The 24,494-nt window shown below is 38.8% G+C and overlaps 1 protein-coding gene across 3 annotated transcripts; it reads right to left on the reverse strand.

Annotated features, from left to right (window-relative positions):
• Window positions 1-7,235: 7,235 nt before the first annotated feature.
• LOC145787396 (DBH-like monooxygenase protein 1 homolog) lies at window positions 7,236-24,063 on the reverse strand. Of its 3 annotated transcripts, none has more exons than XM_082599135.1 (16): window positions 23,965-24,063; window positions 22,658-22,875; window positions 21,739-21,849; window positions 20,705-20,860; window positions 19,991-20,093; window positions 18,006-18,181; window positions 16,865-16,945; window positions 14,294-14,398; window positions 13,798-13,900; window positions 13,062-13,231; window positions 11,994-12,091; window positions 11,518-11,677; window positions 11,105-11,235; window positions 9,711-9,807; window positions 8,225-8,320; window positions 7,236-7,431 (listed from the first exon to the last, which is right to left on the reverse strand). In XM_082599135.1, the coding sequence occupies exons 2-16, from the start codon at window positions 22,838-22,840 to the stop codon at window positions 7,285-7,287; spliced, it is 1,917 nt and encodes a 638-aa protein (XP_082455261.1). In that variant the 5' UTR covers window positions 22,841-22,875; window positions 23,965-24,063; the 3' UTR covers window positions 7,236-7,284. The 3 variants fall into 3 exon arrangements, with proteins under 3 accessions (XP_082455261.1, XP_082455260.1, XP_082455259.1); XM_082599134.1 differs by having other exon boundaries at window positions 23,764-24,046; XM_082599133.1 differs by having other exon boundaries at window positions 23,699-24,046.
• Window positions 24,064-24,494: the final 431 nt, after the last annotated feature.

Here is a 24,494-nt window from a genome sequence, read left to right on the forward strand (position 1 = left end):
TTTATAAGTCAGTTTAACTCTTATTCTTGTGGAAAAATAGAGCCAACAAAACCAGCAAGCGCCAGTGAGGAACTTTGTGAAGAAGGGAGGCGTACTTCCTGGCTATCAACAAGTCATTCTTGCATCTTTTTGAGGCTGACCAAAACCAAGAATAAAATTTGGTAATCAAACGCCAAACAAGTTGTTGTTTAGCTTCACACGACGGAACTATAACTTTTGGTCAAAGGGTAAAGCAAATACAATTAAAATGACCTCACTTGACTAACAACATATCATACAAAAAACAAAAAAAAAGAGGTAAATTTTACCAAGTCGAGTAGGAAGGAAAATCTTTGCCAGGAAGATCGCTCCTTCTTAACTGTGAGGTACACTGTTAACCTTATCAGCAGAGGCAACAAACCTGCTATGATTGTGATAATGCCTCCTATTTTTAAGCCTCCCAGACTTCCTTTGGCCACGCCCACTGTGGTGGTTATCCAACCAATCAACGTCAAGAGAGCACTAATGATCATGAAGGCGGCAGAAGCTCTTGTTGCGTCATCCCCGGTCAGAACTCGACCTGCGAAACAAAACCCAACAACCACGTAATAGGCGGTGGTTATGCGTCATAAATGTTCTTACACAGCTTTTCAACGATATAGCTATCTTCCACAATCGGAAAGCGGTAATCAATCATTCGAGCATTCTATGTATTTGGAGATGCTGCAGCCGTCGGGGGGCCTAGCCCTTTTCTATGTTTGGCATCACGCCCACTTCTAAGTTCTGTTGCCACAAACCAACCACGTGACTGATGAGTTTGAACTTTGCAAGGCCGTTACTTTCACAGCGCCGGCTTCACGTGGAATCGACCGTTCTATTTGATGGATTCAGATCATTTCATAAAATATGAAAATTAGCAACGATTTTAACATTTTTCAGTACATCGTGTACAACACCAAAGGGGTAATTATAATGACAACAATGAGTAATCAAAACAATGCTCACTTGTTCTGCAGGTGCCAGAAAGACAAGCTTGGAAGAATCCATAGGTAACAGGACGCCCCCGGGATAATAGGGGGAACTGGGCCCAGCCTGGGGTAAAGGCTGACACGATTGCGAGCACAAAAGCAATAAATATGACGATAATAGTTGCTAGTTGAAGAGCCTTCATCTTTGAAACAAACAAACTGACGGTTATTGCAGATTATAATTCGAAAGTAAGAGTTCTGTAAATACATCATATGATAACATGTTTTGAAGATCTTTTCCAGCATTAGTAGCAACATTCATTTGATGAATGCGATGTACTCTACATTCTACAACCACTGCCAGAAAAGATAATAGGCCTAATCTTGATGCACCTAAACTTTTCACTATTCATGTTTTGAAGATGTTAGAGCAACCATATTATGTCAAGTACCAGAAATGCTTGTCCTAGTTTATTGGGCTACGTTTCTGTGAGTTTAGTTTTAACTGTTCTGTTGGCCAAAAAGCCTGTTGGTAATTCTGTATTGCATGTTACTCAGTGCCACAGATTTTTGTCAGCGCTTGGCGTAATCATAATGCTAGGGCTTGTGTCAGTTTTGTTTGCACTATTGCCTTTTGGAAAACACGTTTCTTTGAATACGCAAGAACAGCCAATGCCTTTCCTTTCAGTTTGCTTGACCAGTTCAGTGGCCGAGTGGTTATCGCCTTCGGCTCTAGTGCTGGTAAGTTAGGTCTTAGATTGATTCCAGGCCGGGTCATAACAAAGACTGCAACAACGATGTGTTCTGTTTGTAAGAAACGTAACATGTAAAATTAAATACAATAAAAAACAAAATGTCCCGATTCTTCATTAGTAATTACGTAATACAATTTAGGTAGAGAGGTAACTTTTTTAAACCATATACAGACATAACTCAGCAACGACATTGCATTTAACATTATAAAAACAAAAAAACAATAACCGAAAGTTTTCGGCTAGTCACACAGCCCTTTTCAGAAAAATATTTTTAAAAAGAAATACTAAAGAATAATACACTATCACAACAAAAATATGGACAAATCTAAACATTTGAGAAACCTGCTTCACTAGCTCACACAAACGGTAGGCACTTTTACATCACCCACTCGTCGAAGACTGCCTGCTTTTCAATGTGAAATTGCTTTGTGTTTTAGTCACAATTTCGACTTGTTAAAGTGGCTACCATTAAGATCCTTTTTGCACTCAGTTCAGTTGCAGAAGAAAAAATAGTATTAGCAGAGGGTGGGAATCGAACCAACGAAATTGAAATTACTACTCCTTTGCCCTAAAGAAAAAATAGTATTAGCAGAGGGTGGGAATCGAACCAACGAAATCGAAATTACTACTCCTCTGCCCTAACCATTAGGCAACGGTGGTTGTGGTGAAGCATTAAGTTAAATTTCTTTGTATCAAAATTTTTCGATCAGAATATCACGTGTCGAGTCACATGACTGAAATCAGCTGAATCGCGAATGAACATGTCACGCATGATGGCGTACCTTTTCGACGAGTGGGTAATGTTAAAGTACCTACCCACACAAACTGATAACTGAAAATTACGCAGCACAACGGGTCAAGTATTTGAGATTAATTAATTGTTCAGAAAAGGACTCAAGCAGATTACGCAAGATGGACAGAAGCACAACACGAAGTAGTTGTTCAAACAAAGCAAAAATACGAGCACAAGACGTGACAATTCAATTAAAAGATTACATAGTAGTCAATTATATAATTTGTTTAATTGTTTCCATGGTGGCGCAACATGCATTTGTTACGCCACAACACCTAAACTTGAAACCTTTGAGGAATTTTTTTTTGCTCTTGACAGTGAGGATGCTGTGATGGCGAAATCGATCTATGATTAAAAAATGAGGCTGATACACTGTTTGTTGCATTGAGTGACAAGGTTTATAGCTATACCTTGGTAGCACTTTTAACATTTACTATTGAAATCAAATTTATTGTGGTTTTGTTTGTGATAATGTGACGCTTTGCAGTTCGATGACAAACAAAGAGTTGCCATTGTGTTGGTAAACATCACCATTATGATGCGGCCCACGTCATAAGCCGTGCAGTGAATCTTTAAAATATTCTTTCTTTCTTGTTTGTCTTATAAAAATATAAACAAGTCTTTATATCTTTACAAAATCTTCTTCAAATTTCTTTATCGGTCGTGATTGATTATTTCCGGACTTACTTAATATCGCGTCAGAAGAATGAAGCCTTATCGCTACAGCGAAAAGTAACGACAACAAGTTTTGCTTGAAGAAACACTCCGCAGCCAAGCAAACCGACGTTGAATCAATGTAAAAACGACGACTTTTCTAGCTTGGACTACAATACACGGAATTAAGTGATATTTTGTGCATAATTACATTTTAAGCAACTCACCGACCCACAGTCATGCGACATAGTTGCTTTAAACTTTCTGCCGCTTTGTGCTTTCAATTTGGTTTGCACCGAGCAACTTCTAGCAAAGTCATTTTGCCTGAAAATTTCCGATACAAAGATTTTGTTTTTAATCTCTGTTCTTTTTTTTTAAATTGTTGGTTAAAATATATATTGTCAATCCTTGCTCTTTATAATCGATCTGCAACTATTCAAAGTAATTTACTTCAACTGTGATTTTCAATTCACTTGCCTTTGTTATAAGCCTAATGTGACTCCACCAGCAAAGAAACCTTTGATTCGAATTACCATACAAAAACCTAGCCTAGTGTAAAACACCCATGGCCCCATTGACTGGCAGCGCTCAATCTCACTTAAGTAGTTTGTAAAGAAATTATTATCTTTCTCGCAGTACTGCTTCCGGAGGTCGGTCACCTCAGAAAAAGCGACGTTTTTGTGACATCATAAAAAACGTTAGAAGAATAACAGATAACCGGTTGAAGCATTGAAATGCACCAACAGGGAAACTACGTTTTTCAAATAAAAATATATATAAAAAAGTCGTTTTTCTTTGAATATCATGGAATGGGTTATAGGTGAATTGTTCGTAAACAGTTGTTCGTAAAATTAAATGTTCGTAAGACAATTCTTCGTAAAGCAATTCTTCGTATACATCAATTCTTCGTATAGGTGAATTGTTCGTAAACAAGTGCTAGGTCAATTGTTCGTGAATAATTTTTCGCAACAGCAAGGTTTGTCTTGAAATTTCCGATGAAGGTGCATAATGCAAGTTTTCCAGAATAACCAAGTTACAACGACATAAAAAATAAGCACAATGAAAAGCGCATTTTTTGTTATTTATTCGAATACAACAATTGTCTGTGTTTAGCAATTATTGTTGGCTTAAACTACCAATACTACTTTAAGTAACTTCGAACAAATTGTCCACGAGCCAAGTTTAGTATGAAGTATTGTGTGCAATTCCACGCAAGTAATCACAAATTTCATCATCTTGAAAGTCTTGGCGCCAAGTTCGGACGACTCTAGTTAGTCTTTCTGCACTGTCCTTGTACTTCTTCTTTGGAGGGGGTCCTGCCTGGCCACTGACATACTGTTCAATGCGAACCTCATTTAGGGTTTGCTTTCGTTTGATCGCAGACATGGACTTTCAAATATCTGGATGATTTGCAGATACCTGGAACATGAACCCTCTGTGCCATCCTTCAATGCTATTATTAGTTTTGGGAAGGCCACTGAGGACGCCATCATAGCAGTTCCACATTTGAATTGCAAATATTGGAGGACGGCGCCCTTGACGACGATTTGGGCGCCCAACACAATTAAGTGTCCACCTCTGGATTGTACAATGGCTGCCATAGCAGTTGTTACTCGTGCAGGACATTTTTTTCGAAAATGCTCACATTTCCAATAAGTAGTTTCTTGCCCTTGTGCGTTAAGTGCACTATAATCTTTGTAATAAAGGTGGCCACTATACAAAAGTTTTGGCTTTCCTTTTTCGCTACGCACAAACTGTAAGGCTATTCTGAATCAGGGACTCTACACTCTGTCTGCTGGTCTACACAAATTGTAACTGTTTTTAAAAAAAAACTGTAGCCTAACTGTTTTACGAACAATTGTTTACGAACAATTAGTATTACGGTCAATTGCATGCACGAAGAACTGCTTTACGAAGAATTGTGTTATTTTACGAACAATTGTTTACGAACAATTGTTTTACGAACAATTGTTTACGAAAAAACGTCGGACACCCATGGAATGTTTATAAGCAACGCATATTATAATCCGAAAGGTAATTATTTAGTTTCTATTGCAAAGTTTGCATCTCTGTCCCTTGGCAGGCTAATGTCTAATGGAAGCAGCGTCTCTAAGCAACTGTAGAATGTAGTTTCTTTGTCTAATTTCGTGCGCAACTCTAAAGCAAATAGACTATATTTGAAAATAAAAATATATTTAAAATCGTTATATGCTAAAATCTTAGAAAGTCCTTTTCTTGGTAAACAGTTGTTGCGTCACAATGCTACAAGACAGACAAGTCTTCAAGAAGTGGTGCAGTGTTGAAGAAAAGTTTGGATAACGTAATTTGTGTAAAATGTGGCAATATGCATCTCCAAGAAAAGGTGTCTGTAGAACAGGGCAGCTACCTCCTTTGCGCGTCAACCTATTACGTCACAGTGCAAGCAAATAAACTTGTCCTGAATGTCGATATGCTTATAGTCGGTAGCGTCACCGTGTGGTCAACACTGGCCACTGTCGTCTTCTAAGGAGCTGGCCATTAGCCAATGGCGTCATCTCATGCTTGAGCTGGTAATTATTCTTTGCTCTATCTCGACTTGCGCGACCGGAGACTAACTTCATTTGGTATAAACTATTACAAGAAAAGCTTTGTTCGGAGAAACAATTGTATTTTATTCCACAATTGGCACCGAAAATACTTCTCGGATTATTTAGGGACAGGGAAAGAATCTATGTCACGACGAACGGTCCAAGCACTGATGACGTCATGAATTGGGAGGTTGGGAGCCGTCATTGCTACTTCGTCTTTTGCGACTCTCCGATCAGTTCTTGATGAAACATAATTTAAAGGTTATTTTCAAATAGTGGTTGAATTAGATGCAACTCAGTTTATGCATGAAAACTTGCATTCCATTGGAGAGTTGTAATAATGCTATTTAAGTGTTGTTCTATGGTTGGCTTTAGATACGACCTGATTTGTTACATTTTGCAGACATTTCCAGATTTTGCCAACTTTTGGTAACTGTCTGAATAAAGCTTTGGTAGAGAGTTTGCTTTGTTGAACCATAAAGAACATGTCTGAATATAACTTTCTAAAAATAATATTTTATAATATTTTAACGCTTTTTTATTGTCTTCCCAAGTTCAACATAACCAATTGGGTGAAAACAGTAATGAAAATAGAATGGATTCGTTGCAAAACTTGTCATTTGTTGACAGACAACTTGGCACAGCGTAGCTTGCAGGAGGCTCTAGTCACGCGACCGTGACGTGTAACCGTGAGACTTAATATTGAGCGTTCAAAAGTTATTCTCAGTTTCACTTTTAGTCACGGTTGAATTTGGGTGTTGGACCATAGATTTGTTTCTAAATGCCTTTGCGTAATTTTACGTCATTGATTTGTGTTCCTTCCTTGCGCAATTAAGCGTCATGTGGTTTGTATCCCTCCTCTGCCTTGCCGTTTCATTCTTATGCGTTTCTTTTTTCGATTTTTGTGTAGGCTATGTAGATCAGTTGTGTAATTTCAATTTATATAGAACATCAGACAGTTGGTTATTTGATAAGGGCTAACATAAATATGGCCGAAAACGTTTGTAATTTTTAGTTTATTTTCATGTTATTATGTTAAAGGGCGTCTGGTTGTTAAGTTTTATTTGTTTATGGTTCACGAAAATCACCTCTTTACCACAATTGAATTTGTTTCTTTTTAAATGAATATTGAAGTTTGCAGAGTCGTTTCCACGACAAGGTTGCTTACTACGTACTTTAGTTTTCTTCTTATAGCACAGGCCTGAATGCTCACCCCATCAAGTACATAGGACTGTTATAAAATATAATTCTAATCTAATCGCTTAGGTGTTGGATACAACAATTGTTACAGAATTGAATGAGGCTGTTCACCAGGCATTAAATTAAATAATATGAGATGATGTTCTACTGGTGCAAATTAAGCTAAACTATCACAGGATGTATACAATAACAATCTGCTTTTATTTCGACATTTCGTCAATCAGACACGACTGGCTTCTTCAGGGGGCTAGGCCAGGTAGTGACTACTTGTCTAGCATGGCAAAAAACAGGACTCGAACACAGGTTTCGATTACAGAACTAGGTGACGGTGAGTTTATTGCGACCAGGTAACATTTTCACGTTAGCTGCTATAGAACGAAAGCCATCACTGACGCTGCACAAGCTGCAACAATCAGGCGGATATGAATAGTCGAGTGGGACGGACAAGATCTGCATCTCGCCTCTGGAGGAACAAATGGAGAGCTGATCTGAAGTGCTGCGCCACTTCGCGGAACCTGAAATGTTGAAGATTTCATGTTAGTCCAGTTTCAACTTCAACAATAACGACGTAAAATGTACGTGCGGTGACGCACAATTCATTTACCTGGTGACGCGACATACAATGTTCATCATAGTAAAAGAGGAGGATGAATGAATCAAACAGTTTGGTAGAGAGTTCGCTTTGTTATACCACAGACAGGCAAAACAAAGTAACTTCAATGGGTTTGACATATTTATTACACAAAGAAATGCAACACAATTAAAATGAACTCAAACGTTTTCGACAAGTACTTGTGTCCTCATCAGGAATTATTTTATATCTGCAATATACATAAAAATTAGAATTTAGAAGATAAATCTGACTATGCACTATACTGTAACGACACTCCGAACTGAAAAGCACAAACTGAACAAGTGATACAAGAATGATTAGGAGTAAATAACACGGCGGGAAACAAATCACATGGGTGTATAATACGTGAGTTTATTTTAATTATGTTGCAGTTCTTTGTGTAATAAATATGTCAAACCCATTGAACTTACTTTGTTTTTTATGTCTGTGGTATAAACCAAACTGTTCAACATTTTGTTCCGTTTTGGTTTTATTGAAACTGCGACGAAAAGATCCAACCAAGTTAACACAATAAGGAATAAAAGTTAGTAAGCCGAATAAAAGTTAGTAAGAAGCCGCAACGCAGAGAAAGTAGGTTAGAAAGTTTTATTGCAAAAAGTGGAGTAATCAAAAGCACTTGCTGAAGAGTTGCAAGGTGATATATTTCATTTCCTCACAACTTTCTGTTGACTCACCCCCTCAAGCTTGACTTTGCTTTCACAAGTGTAGATTCGAGGCATCTCTTTCACAGCTGTACTCAGCTTCTCTGCGTTGTCCTGGTTCCAACTCAGCTACACAAATAACATAATATTAAAGCAGCAGTGGCCGAGTGGCTAGCGCGTTGGGCTCGCAGTCGAGAGCCTGCATGTTCGACTCCAGCCACCCGCACTTGCTGTTGTTTCTCTGGGCAAGAAACTTTACGATAATTGCCTCTACCCAGTGATCGATTTCGAGTACTGGGTAGTACCAAATTTAAGTCATAAGTCGAGTAGACAACCGGAAACAGACATTGCAGTCGGCTGCAGCGTGGGTCAGGTGTACGTCGGAAGGCGTACACCGATGCATAGCGCTCAAGTCCGCTTTCCCGCAACGCAGGATAAAGATAATAAAACAAACAAAACAAACAAATAATAAACAACATTACGTCGGATTTCACAGTCACCAAGTCTATGATCATGTTATACCCATTCAAACGATAGCGTTTGTACCGCACTTAACTTCACTGTAACGATTCTTGGAAGTCCTTTGTATTAATTTATTTGAGAATCGGTTAAGTTGGCTGTTAGTGCGTGTGAATACGTTTTTGCAAATTAGCACAACCACATGTTTCCCTGCATAGTGGGAATCATAAGTCAAGTCAATTTATTTTGTTTCAACTAATTAGAGCTATATATAAAAACAACAAAAAATCAAGCAGATAAAATGAATTTGCCAACATAATGCAGGGTCCAACTGTTGGTTAGATTATTGCGCAGTCTTGATTGTAGCAAAAGACCATAAGCAGTCATGTAACCAGCCACCAACCCATGACAATAAATCTAACTAATACACTCAATGTGAAGAAGGGAGCGTTTTTACTGGCTATCAGCACAAGGCTGAGCACTCAGTACTGTAGTACAGCGAGCAGTTGAGAATTGCTAACTATAACGATGTAGCTTCCACGCTAGCCATTTAGACCAGGGTTACTTAACTAATCTTAACAAAGATCCAGTTTGATAAGTTGAATATTTTTAGCGGTCCGGTGAATACGTTATTTCACACGCAACCACGAAGTTAACTATCTGTACTAAACCACTTTTTTAGGTCAAATGTAACTCGAATTGGATTTCTGAGAAAGTGTTGGGGAGTCTGGTAGTCAAAGCCTCCCCAGCATCTAGGATAATCACAGTAAAAATTGCTTCCTCCCAGTAGAAATTTGTTTAAAGAAGCCCTGAAACGTGACAATGGGGTTATTCTTCTAAAAGCTCAAGGTCCACCATCAGCACCCAGAAGGTTGAATAGCCCTGACTTAGACCATCCAATCAACGATATGTTTCTCGCTACAATCGGCTGTCGAGAAACAAATCCAATGTTCAATAAAACTAAGTTTCCTTCTTTTTTTTGCATCAGGTCATTAGCTATAGTCATAGTAGCCTACTATCATGTACCTACCGAGTAACTATGAAAACAGCGAACACTTACGTTATTGAGGACGTCACCGACCGTTTTTTGAGCGAGACTTGGTGGGCCTGTCACTAGAATGTCATCCAGAGTCCCATACGCTCCCCCTCTCAAGAAGCTTGAAAATCAAAAAGTTGGGATTACTAGTCTAAGCACTGCAAGTCTACTCAGCTATTATAGCCTAATGTAGTTCATGTATTGAAGGCAACACTGAAAACTGAATTAAAGGTATACCAAACAAAGGAAGACTAGTACAAACTTTCATGCAAAGGGTTTGACCTTTGCAAACCACAGCCTGGAAGAACTGCGACAGTTGGCTGAAAATTGATAATTATGGAGACTTTTAATTATCGCTATTTTGCATCCAGCTGGTGTGAAATAAATTATAATAACAAATATTTGATTATGTTGCAATTAGCGACATATGCTTCATGCAGTGCAAATAAAGCCTACAACCTACAAAAAGGGGGCACGAGTGTGCTGCGTGACGACATAGATCTATCAAAACAATTTGCTCCTACATTCCTGCTTAAGTTCAGTGAGAGACGCAGCCTGGTACGAAGAAAGCAGAATATTTCCCTTGAAAATCGTGTTTTTGCGTACAGTCGCGGAGAAGATCATTGCAAGAAATAGCGGAAGATTTTCATAAGTATCTACTTAAACAACTTTGACGCTCATGAATACGTCATTACTGCGCAGTGATACCATTGTAGAGTGTAGATTCCATCATACGACAATTGTTCGAGCCAAAGATTTGTCGATCAGGAGTTTGTGAAAAACAAGCCGAGCGAGTTACACCAAATAGGCCTACTGTTGTTAGACTCTGAAACTCTTTGCAGGCTGTTCCACTCTTGTTTGCGATCATCATACGGTTCTTATTCAAATAGAAATCTGTATTATATATCTGAATAGAAACTTCTGATGATCCTAAACAATTGTGAAACAGCATATTTAAAATGAATTGAAAGAACTGTAAACTAAAAGTGATTATTTAGGATAACTAAAGAAATTTTATCTATTTATTTTTATTTGTTCACCACGGGTTGCTGGATTTGCACTTTTGTTTCCTGGCTGTGGGATAATGGAACACTTTTACATAATAAACATTACAAGAAACTGTAACTGAAATTCATTCCAACGTCTTTGTCGTGGGAGCTTTTGGGACAGAGGGTCTTAAGATCGAGGGTCGGTTGTTCACCTCCCCATGTTGGCGTTATTACCCTGACTATACCGAAAGGCTAATGAAGAGAAACTAGTTTTTGACCTCATCATAGACACACACCTTAATTGTTGCTTCGTTTGATGAGCGTAAGACTGTGCAATTATTGATGACGTAAATATAGGAAGTGTGTCTTTAACTGGCAATGATAAACCAACGAATGAAACTAGCTGATGGTTAAATGGACTTCACTCACACAAAATCCGCAATACCAAAATATTTCAAGAGATGACTCGGCGAAGGAGAGGTTTCGCATTTGGTCAGAGATAACTTGGGATAGTAGTAGACGTAAGCCAAACACATTTCCTCTGTGGTGCCCAGACCGCCCTAAAGATGAAGAAAACAGGACACCGAAATAAGCAGCAAGTAGTGCAGGCCAAGTTATTTTCCAAAAACGTTCATGTACGAAGATGCAGTGTTGCCTGTTTCGTTATTTCCTTTAAGTTTAACATCAAGAGATTCTCGAGTTGAAGTCAAACCAAAATGTTTACAACATATCTAAACTTTTTAAAGAGTTTATTATCGCAGCTTCTAATTGTCATATCTATTTATTTCCTATCTGAACGATTGAAAACATGTTTCCATGAAATAATAAAATCATCAACTTACAGTTGTGAACTTTGTTCTGCTTCGTATCGTCTGATAATCGCAAACCAACTGCATGCTCTCTCCTTCCTTTAAGATTCGCTCTTCCAGCGAAAACCTAACTTCTTGGTAGTTGAAATCGTACGAGTTATCCCGAGCGATGTGAGGGAGTTCCTTGCCATCACTGAAGATTTTGCATTAAGTGAAGTTAAAAAACAAAATCAGTTTTTGTCAACCATCTGCATAGTTTCTGGCCATATTCTACTCACCCAAACAGCAAACACAAACCTGAGAACATGTGCTTTGTTTCAGACATAGGGTTACTTGTTTTGATAATAATCAATTGCAGTTTATCACAAACAAAACTAAACAAAACGAGATTTTGTAATTGAATACTTCTCATGACTTTTCTTTTTTTTGGTTATAATTTATTCTTATATGAGCCAAGTCAACACTCTGCTATTACGTAACAAACGCGTTGTAGCAAAGCATCTACTTACGCCTGGATATGCCTGAGGGTCAACTTCCTCCCCAGCAGATGACTGTGCAGAAGCGTCCCGAATATACGAACTTCATTCACAACAGCTTTCCTCATTCCCTGAATAGCCAAGACAATGTTCAAGGACACATAAACTGTAAGCGTTTGGTCAAAATACGCTTTTTCACACGAACTCCCCTGAATGCAGGACGTACCCTAAAAGCTAAGGTAAAATTTAATTTGAAAAATTACCGATTACGCATTCAGAAGTGCTAGTGCTGCAAGTTCAATCAACAATCTTTCAAAGGTTTGTCAAAGTTAAACATAAGTTAGTTAATTGGCTAACCCAGTTGACAGAGTGGATCCAGGAGGTGATTTTGGATCCGGGTCTAAGATCATTTAAAGGACCTTGAACCTTCCCAAGGGACCCGAAAATTTGGAGAAACCAAGGGCACAATCTTTGCATATAGCGCATTTTTCTCACCTATCTTGGTTTGAGGCTCAGAGATCTCATTAGTATCAGACCAAAAATATTCCCTCAACGACCCTACCCTACATGGAGCAGACATGAAGCCAAAAAGAAAGGTAATATAACTCAGAAAATAAATTCACTATTGTCCAAACAATCTTTGTCTTTTCACCATAACTCATGGGACTCATGTTGCCAACCTCCTCGTGGTGAGTCCTGGTAATCCACGATATTGAAGGGAATGGCAACAACCAGAGACAGCAACTCACAGGGCACCTGGGTGATAAAAGGATAAACCTTCGGCCCCGGTGTCCAATGAGAGAAACTCATCCTCCTAATCCTGAGCAAGTACACTTCTCAGTGCAGGTAGCTCTACCTGTCGTAAAGGTCGGAGGAACGCTATTGTGGTTGAACGTGACAGGCCTCATCAAAGCTAAATGCAACATCTTGAAACATCTCTTAAACGCAAAAAAAAAATAGCTCATGCTCTGTGGATGATGATTTAAAGTAAGGAAAAGAAGACGGAAAAGCGAGACCAACAGATTGCTCCAATCTCGCTCTGATGTTCAAAAGATTCGCGTTCATTCAAATAGCATAATGGTAGCTTATGTGAACTATTACCGCTCCCATACAGTCCGCTGTGCACTCTCCATATGCCAAGTAGCTGTTAGCATTTGGGGGAATCAAGTTTGTGTAGGAATTCACGGAGTGACCCACTTGCATCACACTGGCGTCATATTCGCGTAACTGTGACGTATACGAGATGCGCAAACCAGACCTGTCAATAATTCCTGCGTAGAGTTTATAAGAAAATAGTCGGTGTTTCAGATGATATTATTTTACTGGAAAATCTGTCTCTTGAATGCATGGAGAGTTTTAGGGAATAATGCTTGCTTGAAGATTCGTTTTAAAAGGAGGATAATTAGTTTTGTAAATAAAAATGTTGAAAACAATCGATTAGATTGTTTTTGTGGCATAAAGATTTAGAAGCTAAAATTTTTAAGTGGTGCCTTGCTTGGAGGTGCGAAAAAATTCAAATCGTTTCGTCAAACCGATTATAACCGCAAGATCTCTACAACGTTCTTATCCAGAGAAGGAATTGGATGAATCTTTCAGTCGTGTTTGAGGGATCATATTAGATTCGGAATTTTTTATATTTTGCATCACTTTGTTTTGACAGGTGCAACTTTGGGCGACATGATTCGTTGAGAAAAATTATTCAGATTTTTTTTCGATTTTAAACTAAATGTTCATGAAGACCTTTCTATTGTTAAACTTCGCCTGCTACTACTGTCATCAAACAAACACCTTCATTATAACATCACAGTGACAATTCAATAACCGTGCGCATATATACCTGACCGCTTCAGCGGATTGTCGTAGTGAGTTTCCATGACAACGTAAGAAGGAACGTCATCGGTGCCAAGAGGAAATCCAACGTGCTCAGGATAGTAGAAAGTCTGTTTGTGTCGTCACAAAGTCAAGCAGGTCACATGCGTTCAACCACAATATGGCAAGCGGAGTTGAGCAAAGAAAAACAAAGAACGAAACGTTTATGAAGACCTTGCTGAGAATTATCCAAACAATCAAATAAGCTTCACTGCGAATGCTTCTTCTGAAAGTTGGGAGCATACTTTTGCCAATAGATTGTAAAAATTCTAACATTTTAAAACGGGCATTAAGAGCCCAGCCAGTCATCGAATTATTTCAAAATAATTTTCATGTTATCTCGACAATATTTCAAGCATGTTAACTTAAGTCTAATGACAAAATCTAATCCGATAAAACTGATGCTATGATGACTTAAGCTATTGATCTTGACAGTTGAAAGTTACCCCTTATATGGGACTTACCCCTCCCCCTACCGCCCATCCGTGGATGACCATGTCACAGTTCTCATAGTCAGGTGGCATATTCGATGAGTAGCATTTCGAGTCGACACCAAGTGCTGAGGCGTTCTAGAATACCATAATACCATTATGACGTCTCTTAAATTAGCTAAGAAAATATCATTCTCACTTAAAAAGCGTTGGAAGTTCAGGCGCTTTATTGTTCGCATGCCCACAAAGACTTTGAACCAGAGACCCAGACCCGGTCACGAGAGTTGATAGTTTTCAGCTTGATCGATTGATTGAATCTTTATCCTCGGACTGGGAAAGCTTAATCCTGGCAATTTCGCATTGGCTACTTGTAGTTGTAGAGCAGGGTTCTTAAACCTTTTGAGCCGCGCCCCCCTTTGACGTGCCATCCAAACTTGCGCCCCACCAAACTAAAAAATTAGCAAACATTAATGTGTAATGACTACAGGAATTTATATTTAGCTTTCATCAATGTGAGGGATGTAATTGTTTTTCGGAAACCAAAAGTTTAATTCGAGGCTTTGTAGCTGATAATGCACACCTCAGATCGGCTTCACAATCAATAAGTTTGTTTTGATGTTTTGTTTTTATGTTTAAAAGTGTAGAAAAGCCACTTTCGCACAGATAAGTGGACGAAAACGGAGGAACTGTGCGTATCGCCACGCTACCCACTCCCTTGTATATGTGCAAATATTTAACCCAAAAATCAGTTAGTGGCATTGCTTCATAATCGTCTTTTGCAGTGGAGTTACACCTTATTTTCAAGAATTCCTCTTGCAAACCGTCGGGAAGAATGTCCTCGTTAACACGAAAGGGATTTCTTGTCATCTTCCATTCTGGAAGGTCGGTGTCACCCAAGTCTGGGAAATAGCGTTCGAATTCTTGTTTCAAAAGCTGAAGGTGAGCCTCCACTTCAGCCTTAAGCTCACCTTCCAGTTCAAGTTGCTTTCTGTCAAGTGCAGTATCTAGGTTGGGAAATGAAGCTGCATTTCCTGTTTGTATTCGGCGGTGCCACAACCCCAGCTTTGCCACAAATGCTCGAATGGAATCATAGCTATTAATCCGGTTAGTATTTCTGCCCTGCAAGAGCAGATTTAAGTTATTGAGGGCCTCGAAAATGTCCACGAGGTATGCCAACTCCAGCTGAAACTTCTCTGATGAAAATGGCAGAAGGAGATCTTGCTTCCCATGAGCTTCCAAAAATAGCAACAGTTCATCTCTCATTTCATACACGCGGGCTAACATATTACCTTTCGATAACCAACGAACAGATGTATGGAAGAGGAGAGTCTCATGGTTCGAATCCATATCCTTGCACAGCTTGGTAAACAGTCTCGTATTGACGGCACTGGTTTTGACAAAGTTGACGGCTCGTATGATTACTGCAAGCTTATCTTTCATTGCAGCTGGTAGAGTCCTGGAGGCCAGAGCCTCACGGTGAATCACGCAGTGAGATCCAATGGCATTGGGACTTTTTTGCTTTATCCTGGCAATAAATCCACTTAGTCACATAGTTTGACATCGCTCGCGCCCCCCTTGTGAACCTTTCGCGCCCCCCAGTTTAAGAACCGCTGTTGTAGAGGATTTAAACCACTGACGCAGGCCCGGTCACTGAGATTGACAGAGTGAAGTTTCCGATTGTTGAAGTGTTGTTGCCGAGGAATTATTCCATTCATTAGATACCGCTGAATGGAGAGCAGTCCTTAACGTGCGTTGCTCAAGCGCACACCCCGAGAGTCTAACCAGCGCCGCTTGATCTTGGAGTTTCTTCCAGAAATCACGCGCTAACCAACTGAGTTTGAACCAGGAACGATGCTTATGATAGTAACAACCTCAACTACAGTTTAGGTTATAAGCAAAAATAGCTAAGTGGGCCAACTGCTCCCAGATGGCGAACATCCAATCAACAAAAGTCAGTTTGATTCATTTAACTTATCAGTTAAGCGTAGGCTATGTTTCTCGTCAGTGCTTCTCCCTTAGAAAATTATTCCATTCACTAAGTTGCTATGAGCAGTGTTATTTTCTACGCAAACATCGTGCGCCTCTTTCAGTGATTCTATCGAAACATATCAATAGTGGCTCTTAGGGTAACCAGATGCTGACGATAGCATTTGTGAGTGTGCTGACGACAACGCACTAAACGGAGTGCATGGTATAGCAGCAAATGGACAAAGCTACGCTGACCTAGCTTTCCTCCACTTGTAGCCTACCAAAGTTTGAAAAAATATGTCTTACAAAAAAGCAAAGAAGAATCACAACACATTATTACATCATCATGTCAACTATTTCATCCTCAATAGAATTTGAACAGGAGTCGGCCTCTCCATTCCAATATGTACAAGTGGATGGTCTTGTTCTCTCATCAGCCTCCGAGTGCGGCGCGGAGGAATAAACTGCTGACCATGTCGTTCTTGAATGTTCCAATTACAAGGTACCGAATGGAGTGAATGGTATAGCAGTACTGGATGAAGCTACAGTCACCTGGCTTTCCATTACCTGCCCGGACATCTGAACAATCTGCCTCACACGAAAGAAGAAGAACTATGACAGCAATAATGCACCCACCTGTGGGTCCGTATAGTTGCACTGATACAAAAGGATGTGATGCACATATGGCTCGTTACCTTTTTTAATAACCGGCTCAATCTGAAAAAAAATAATAAGAAATAAATTTCCAAACAGAACCAGTCTACCTGTTCCCCCCAAAATCAAACAGACAACTAGGGATGTTCAAAATGAAATTGTTTTGGTCCAAAAATAAATTTTTACAAAGACGTTTATTTTGAATAAACAGAAAATGACATCATGAAAAAAATTTACGTTAAAACAAAATGAAAGATTTTGTTTTAGAAACTCTTACTGCAGGCTTGCTGTAAGTAGTTTTTATTATTCAGAATCTTAGTGATTATTTTTGTTTGGCGTATCTAGGCGTACACCCGGTGATAGAAGATTTAAGATAAGTGGACGGGAAGGCAAGGGAGCTAATCTTCGTGACCACCTTCAGGCATGCCTTTAAGTGTCCTGCCAAAGACACAGCCGCATGCTCTTGAACAGTGTCGAACCGGCGCCCTTTCGAACATCGTTCCAGGGCTTTCACCACTCGGCAATGCAGCCGACGATCTTAGTGATGGAAATGAAGTCTGGGTGGGCATGATAAAAATGAACAGAACGAGAAACTAAATACCGTTTTGTGTGATTAATATGAAACATTTCAAAACCAAGATCACTTAAAAGTATTAATCCTTGACGCTGACTGTATTTTAGAGTTCATTCGACGTGTAGAATGTATAACTAGATCATCTTGCCCAGGCGGAAGACTTCTAACAAAATAACTTCTCACATACCAATGGGATAAGCCAACCGAGTACAGCAAACAATAAACGTGATGCAGTACATGAACACAATCTTTATTATGTCGGTTGCATAGCCGAGTGGTGAGAACTCTGGTACGATACTTGAAAAGCGCCGGTTCGACACCACTCAAAAGCATGCGGCTGTGTCTTTGGCAGGACACTTAAAGGCATGCCTGAAGGTGGACACGAAGATTGGCTTCCTTGCCTTCCCGTTTACTTAATATAAATCTTCTACCACCAGGTGTAAGCCTGGATACGACAACAAACTCAATCCATTGTAAAGTGAAAGATAATGAAGCCAAAATTTAAGTTTCTATATAAATACATTTACTCTGTTGACGCGTTGAGGTCACCTTAACTATGTGGTGCTTTCTCGGTAGTCTTGGAAACTTCATTATCTTGCAATTGTAGTAAGTGTCTTCGGACGGGATCTTAAAGTTGTCGTTTAGGAATTCGAGTGACGCTATCACCTCTCGGGAGGTGGCCTTGGAACGACCGGTAGCTTCCAATAACAATAAGCTCTTTGTTCCTAATGTGAAGGATCGTTAACACTAATAGTTGCTTAGCAATAATAATTTGTCATCTATCCAAGATTCCACTACTTCGTATGAGAACTTAATTGGGTGTAAACCTACAAATGTTGTAGAAAATTTTAAAAGTTATTTTGTTAAAACATGCCAAACTTCACAATCAGTGTCGTTATCGATGTCGTGCACCGGTTGCAATCTTCGAATCGTTATCATGACAATCAAGCAATGACGACGCGTTATTGAGTGAACAATAATGTTCTCATACACTACCTACTTTATCAGAAGGTAAAGGCGTATCGAATAAACAAAGTTCCCTTAACCCTGTTATCGTGATGTTTTCAACCCATTAAAATTGTTACAGTTGCAGTTACCTCTTTTGCCAGTGCTGTGTTAAGCCCTTTATGGGCCCGGGGTGAAAATAATTTTCAGCCTCCTACAGGCAAGAAAATCTATGATAATATAATGTGTATTTTCACTGCATAGATATATAAGGGTGGATTGCTTTAACAAATTTTCTGACCAGTTTGGAAAACAACACAAATGTAGACTAGGCTAAGTGATAGCAAACACAGGTCTATTACGTCATGGCTACACTCCCTTTGCTCGGAATGAAAGCCAATTGCCAAAAACATTAAAGATTTTTAGTCAAAAATACTGGCAATGGTCATGAACATTGAGGTCATTCAATCCAGGACTTATATCACACAGTGGAAGCTAGCATGAAAATTTAGCATAGCCTACTCATTAAATTGACTTAATTTTTTTTTTCAATCCGGCAAAAATTGACAAATTAGGAGATTTAATTTGCTTAGCTACATTTGAAAGTGTTTTTTTCCTAAAGTTACAGTCATTTGAAACTTTACTAACCTATCAGTTTTAAACACGTAGGCGTAACAGAGCAAAACACTTTGAAGGTGCTATGTTAACCGTACCTGTTACTGGCGTAGACCCTATGGTCTCGCCCTCTGCTAATTCAGCAATTTCACATAGAAGCAGTGACGCTAGAAATCTGAGATTTCTTGACTTTTACTTTTTTTTCTTGCCCCAACTTTTAATCCCGATTATGTTGGTATCAGATAATTGTGAAGTTCACAATAAACCTTTCGTCACAGCCAGTTATGAAATGCAAGAAATTTGCTGATATTCAATTGCTTAATTGACAGTTTACTATTAGCGTGCGGTTTCATTTTTTGTTTGTCGGCGACGTTAAAATTCCATTTTGTACCCAGGCAGCAAAATCCGTCATTTTTACATTGATTCAATGTCGATTTTGCTGTCTGGGTAGGGAGTCGCGATCTGATGCGATATGAGTCGTTCTTTGCTGGCAGACAATAATTAGGAAAGTAATTTGTTATTTGGGCAAATTGCTTTGTAGTGCAAAAAGTGCATGGAATACTCTTTGCACAGAAACGGAAAAAAAATTGATGAAAGTCTGTGTTCAATGCAAGAAGACTTTCAAAATAAAATGTGAACTGAAATATTTGACCAAGAAATGGCAAAAATAGGTTAAAAACCGAGTCTTTATCACCTTTTCTACCTAAAATACACAATCACGAATATATTTTGCGAAATAAATTGATTGAAGTGATAGATAAGGCTTTTGACCAACGGCATACTTTTTTTCGGTGTTATTTGATATAAGCCGACGGAGTAATTAGCAATAGGAGAGACGTAGACCTGATGGTCTCGGCCAGTAACTCTTGCCGCCAAAAGGAAGCAGCAACAGATACGGTTAAACAAAATAAATGAAATTAAATTTTTTATCAGCAAATCTATTCTCCAACAAGTCCCATCACTTATCCTGTTACCTCTTTGAGTGACGCTTCTCCCATGATAGTTCATGGGCCCTTCAAGGTCGTCCCCAGCAGGATCTGCTGGTCCGATCGCCCAAATTATTCTTGTCGTATCTACCTGTAGAGGTCAAATTGATCTCTCGCATTGTTTCAGAATCCTTTAACCAATATGCCGTCATAGGCTAAGTATTCCGCTAGATTACAATATCTCAACACAATAGATTTTAAAACATTTTGTTGTTTCCAAGAAATTCCAGATGACTCCCAAGAACCTTATTCACCCTTTCGAGCGTCGTATCAAGGCTCTTGCCACTCAGCTACCTAGCCGCCATTCTGAGCTGTTTTCGATTATTTTATCCAGGATGACTCAGAATAACGAAAACGGTAAAAGATCTAAGTAAGATAACTTAGAAGAAGAGGAAGATTGAAGTAAGGTGGTTCATAGTAAGACGAAGATCTAAATAAAATGACTCACAGTAAAACAAAAAATCTAAGTAAGATGACTCACAGTGAAACGAAAATCTAAGGAAAATGACTCAGAAGAAGAGAAGGATTGAAGTAAGGTGGCTTGTAGTAAGAGGAAGAACTAAGTAAAATGACTCAGTAAAAGGAAGATCTAAGTCAGATGGCTCACAGAAAAGGGGAATTGAATTAAGATGACTCACAAGCAAGGGGAGATCTAATTAAGATGACTCACAATAAAATGAGCATCTGAACAAGATGACTCACAGTGAGTGGAAGATCCCACGTATTCTCACAGGCTGCCAAGTGCCTCTTGAACTTCAACATTGTCCATCCATCCGCCTCGGAACCTTCAATTAATTCCACGTTTTGTTCATCGTCCGCTGGGGGAAACGAGTTAGCTGTAGGTGGCCCATGTCTATCCTGTGATGCATTCCGTTTGTAAACTAGTGGACTTCCTGTTTTGAAATATCAACTATCAAGACTTTCAGTTGCGGAAAATCTGGCCTCGAAGCTACCCTTATTCCGACAAACTGACAAATCTTCAAGCTGACATTTCCTGGTAGCTTTGTTGTGAGGGTTGAATGAGCAACACAAACGCCATACTTATGTCGATAGTTTCCATTTTGTGGGATGAAATTTATACTAAACTTTCTTCATGAAGGTGAACATGAGCACTCAAAGAATAAGCAGATAGATGAATGTGGTACAACTGCGACATGCAAACGTTAAATTAACAACATTGTTTAGGTGCCCTGTTGGCAGAGGTGGGCAATAGGGCGCTACTTTTGTAGCGCCGCTAATTTTTTGGTGAAAGTAGCGGTAGCGACGCTACTTTTTAGTTGGATTAACGTCTGCAGTAGCGGCGCTACTTTTTTTCCAAAGTAGCGGTAGCGGGAGAAGCGCTACTTTTTGTCTACCTCTGCCTGTTGGTGTTTATAATGTGATACAACGTCGCTCCAGTTGATTGTGAACATTCTCCTCATGGTGGCCTATACAAGAAGTCAGCTTTTTACTAGAGGTCAACGTGATTCTCCCTCTGTAATTCAAGAAGCCGATCCTGAACGCCGTTTTGTAAGGCAAGTGCAACAACATTCAGAACCAATTAACGCAGCAGCCAGCAGAGTATAAGTTTATTGCTCCGTCCAAATCGAAACAATGTTTCAATTTTCTTGTGGCCACAGTGACGTAATAATAGTAGCCTATTGTTACGTTCGTCGACTGCGTACGTCACATTCGAAATAGAGCAATGAAGAATGTTTGTGACACTGACATGATGGTTTGTTGCATCATAATCTCACCGATATAAAAGCAGTTCCATTCTTCACCCAGCCGACTATGATGTCAGCCCCCATCATGCCTCCATTTGGGGATATCCCCACACCCACCCAGGCGGTTGTCTTGGCGTGGATCTGAATATCAGAAGGAAATCATTAAAAAGTTAAATGAGTGGTGTGAGTAGCAAGTTGATATCACATGAGCTGACGACATTCCAAAGTTGCCCAAGATGTGGATTAAATTAAGTTTTTGTCTTATTTTAAAGCCGGCTGGGCTCAAATTTGAATCAACCCGGGTTGCTCGAAACTCAAGGTATTATTTTAGGACCATTAAATTTTTTGTTTGTTTGGGCATAGGCATGTTTTATGAGCTAGACTGCTCCAATCAATTTAGAAGAAATGTAGCGGAGATCTTCACAGAATTATTCATTCTTACGCCTTGGTTGAAATTTTGCTAACATGCAAAATCTTTAAAGTTAAGATACAGTGTAGTGTGCCATACAGGCAATGCATTTGCAAGCAATAGTACAAAACATGATGATGTTACACACTAAACAGCAAAGCTATGTTTTGTAAGAAGCTGTAAAAACAAGTCATGGCTAGTGATAAAATTATTTGGTGAAATGTCTTGTTTCCATTGGATTGTCAAAGTGCTTCAAATCATTTTGGCAAAACACACGAAAGTAGCTTTTATTGCATAATCTAATGAATATACCTATGACTTGTAACGCAGCTTCGTGGCTAGCAAATTGGTCAACACAATTTTTTTAGTCAATAAAGAAATTGCGCGGACTCCTTGAAACTTCCTTGCGGACCCTTGGGGTAGGCTACGCAAACCCTAATTTAATTTTTTTTTTGTATTAGCCTAAATTACGAAAACAACATTCGTGTTTATTTTGAATATGTTCTCTCTGTCTTCCCGACTACTCCTGCTTCTGTTTACCTCAATCGTTGCCATTGTGAAATCGAACTTCCAAAAGAGAAAAACGTTATCGTTAACGTCTAACACAGCTTCATGGGGGTAGGTCTCGGTAGGGATGGGCGTTTGGGCATCTATCGTCATTATGTCGTAAACAATGAAGGCCAATAGACTTGGAATTATTATTCTCATTGCTTGTTGCACCATTTCGAAATACGATTTTTAGCCGATAAAGGAAAGCCCTGTAAAAGGTTTTACAGATTGTGATAATATTTCTAATAAAAATGATTAGGAAATGTAAACGTTAGTTGAAGTAGGCTATATAGCACTCACGAAAGTTGAGCCGATAGTTACACTCAATAACGTAAACCAAAGTCAAACTAAGCCAACTTGAAAATAAGAGGAAGCAACTTGACACAAAGTGACTTGTGGATAAAGAAATAACAGTAACCTCTCCAGTACATGTAGCTCCACACAAAGTCAAATTTGCATGATTTTTTTCATTCTTTTTTATTTCTTTAAAAATATTGTCTAAAAAGAATGTCTAAAGACAAATGTCTAAAAAGACATTATTAAAAGTAACTACGGATAGTGGCCAGTGTTTGATTTAAAAATTACTTTTAACTATTACTTTTTACATAGTTACTTTTAATAATGTATTTTTAGACAGTTGTCTTTAGACATTCTTTTTAGACAATATTTTTAAAGAAGTAAAAAATTGCTTCCTCTTGTTTTCAAGTTGGCTTAGTTTGACTTTGGGTTTATGTTATTCACTTATTGATTTATGCATATCAGTTTGTATCCTCTGTAGATCCTTTTCTTGTATAATGGGCCAATCCTATAGATGTTTGCTGGTAGGCTACATCCCTTCATTTTCTTTAACACAAAGTAACTGGTAAAATTGTTTTCTCAGATTAGTCCGCTTATACTGTGTATGCCTCTTGAATAACATTCTAATTTAACCAACAATTTTAAAAACAAGAAATTATTTTAAGATTAGCTTGTTGGCTCAGTGGGTAGAATATCCACCTCTATATCGGTAGACAATAGACATTAGTTTGATACCTCGTCAAGTCACGCCAAAGTCTTTTTGAAAGTGAGAATGATTCTTATTCCTGTTTGGCACTCACCAGCGGCTCCATACGGCTGCACTACTGTCGAATTTTGAAGCGCTGAGAACAGTGCCCAGTGCATGCATGCGAAAGGTAGAAAGCTATGTAAACCGCACATTATTTTTTCATCAGAAATCAATTCAACTTTTATAAAGTGCGTGTAATATGATCTAACTGGTATGGGAGAGCAACATCGTCTGATACGAGTACCTTACCTACCTGCTTAACACTGCTGTAGCCAGTCACACTTGGCTAGAAGAAAAAAACTTCTTAGAACTCCCTTATCTCAAAGATTCTCAAATCGTCCTTCAAAGTCAAAATAACTTTCATCCTTTTTTGTAGGTATTTGATTTAATTGAACATTTTGTTGTGACGTAACAATTCTACATGCACATATTGAACGAAGTAAAAATGTGGCCCAACTTTAGTCAATTAACAATGTGGACCTACTTCCAGACGTTGCAAATATTTTAGGTATTCTAGGTTAGAACAGAGTTTAGTTCAATTCAGTCTGTTTTTATTTCTGACTATCATAACGAAAAACAATATATGCCAAACATCGTAGGCTACAACGTGCGTCCTGCTTGAAAAGGACATGCGGTACCCATTTCTGTGGCCTTATTTGTATTATTGAAAAAGACAATAAACCAGTAGCCTACTTTCTACTGTAATCGCAGGAATGTTCGTTTTTTAACTTATTCTGCTTAGCCTACAGGAATTTTTTGATTTCTACCTTTATAGTAGCCAAC

Source organism: Aplidium turbinatum, chromosome 18 (genome assembly GCF_918807975.1).
Source record: "Aplidium turbinatum chromosome 18, kaAplTurb1.1, whole genome shotgun sequence".
Classification (NCBI taxonomy): domain Eukaryota; kingdom Metazoa; phylum Chordata; class Ascidiacea; order Aplousobranchia; family Polyclinidae; genus Aplidium; species Aplidium turbinatum.

What these genes read in the sequence shown, in the direction of transcription:
- LOC145787396 (XM_082599135.1), bottom strand. Translation starts at nt 22,840, where the DNA reads ATGGTGCAACAAGCAATGAGAATAATAATTCCAAGTCTATTGGCCTTC. An exon ending in CGTGGGATCTTCCACTCACT is followed by an intron (nt 20,094 to 20,704) that starts GTGAGTCATCTT and finishes TGACCTCTACAG; the next exon opens with GTAGATACGACAAGAATAAT. An exon ending in GCAGAACAAAGTTCACAACT is followed by an intron (nt 11,236 to 11,517) that starts GTAAGTTGATGA and finishes CTTCATCTTTAG; the next exon opens with GGCGGTCTGGGCACCACAGA.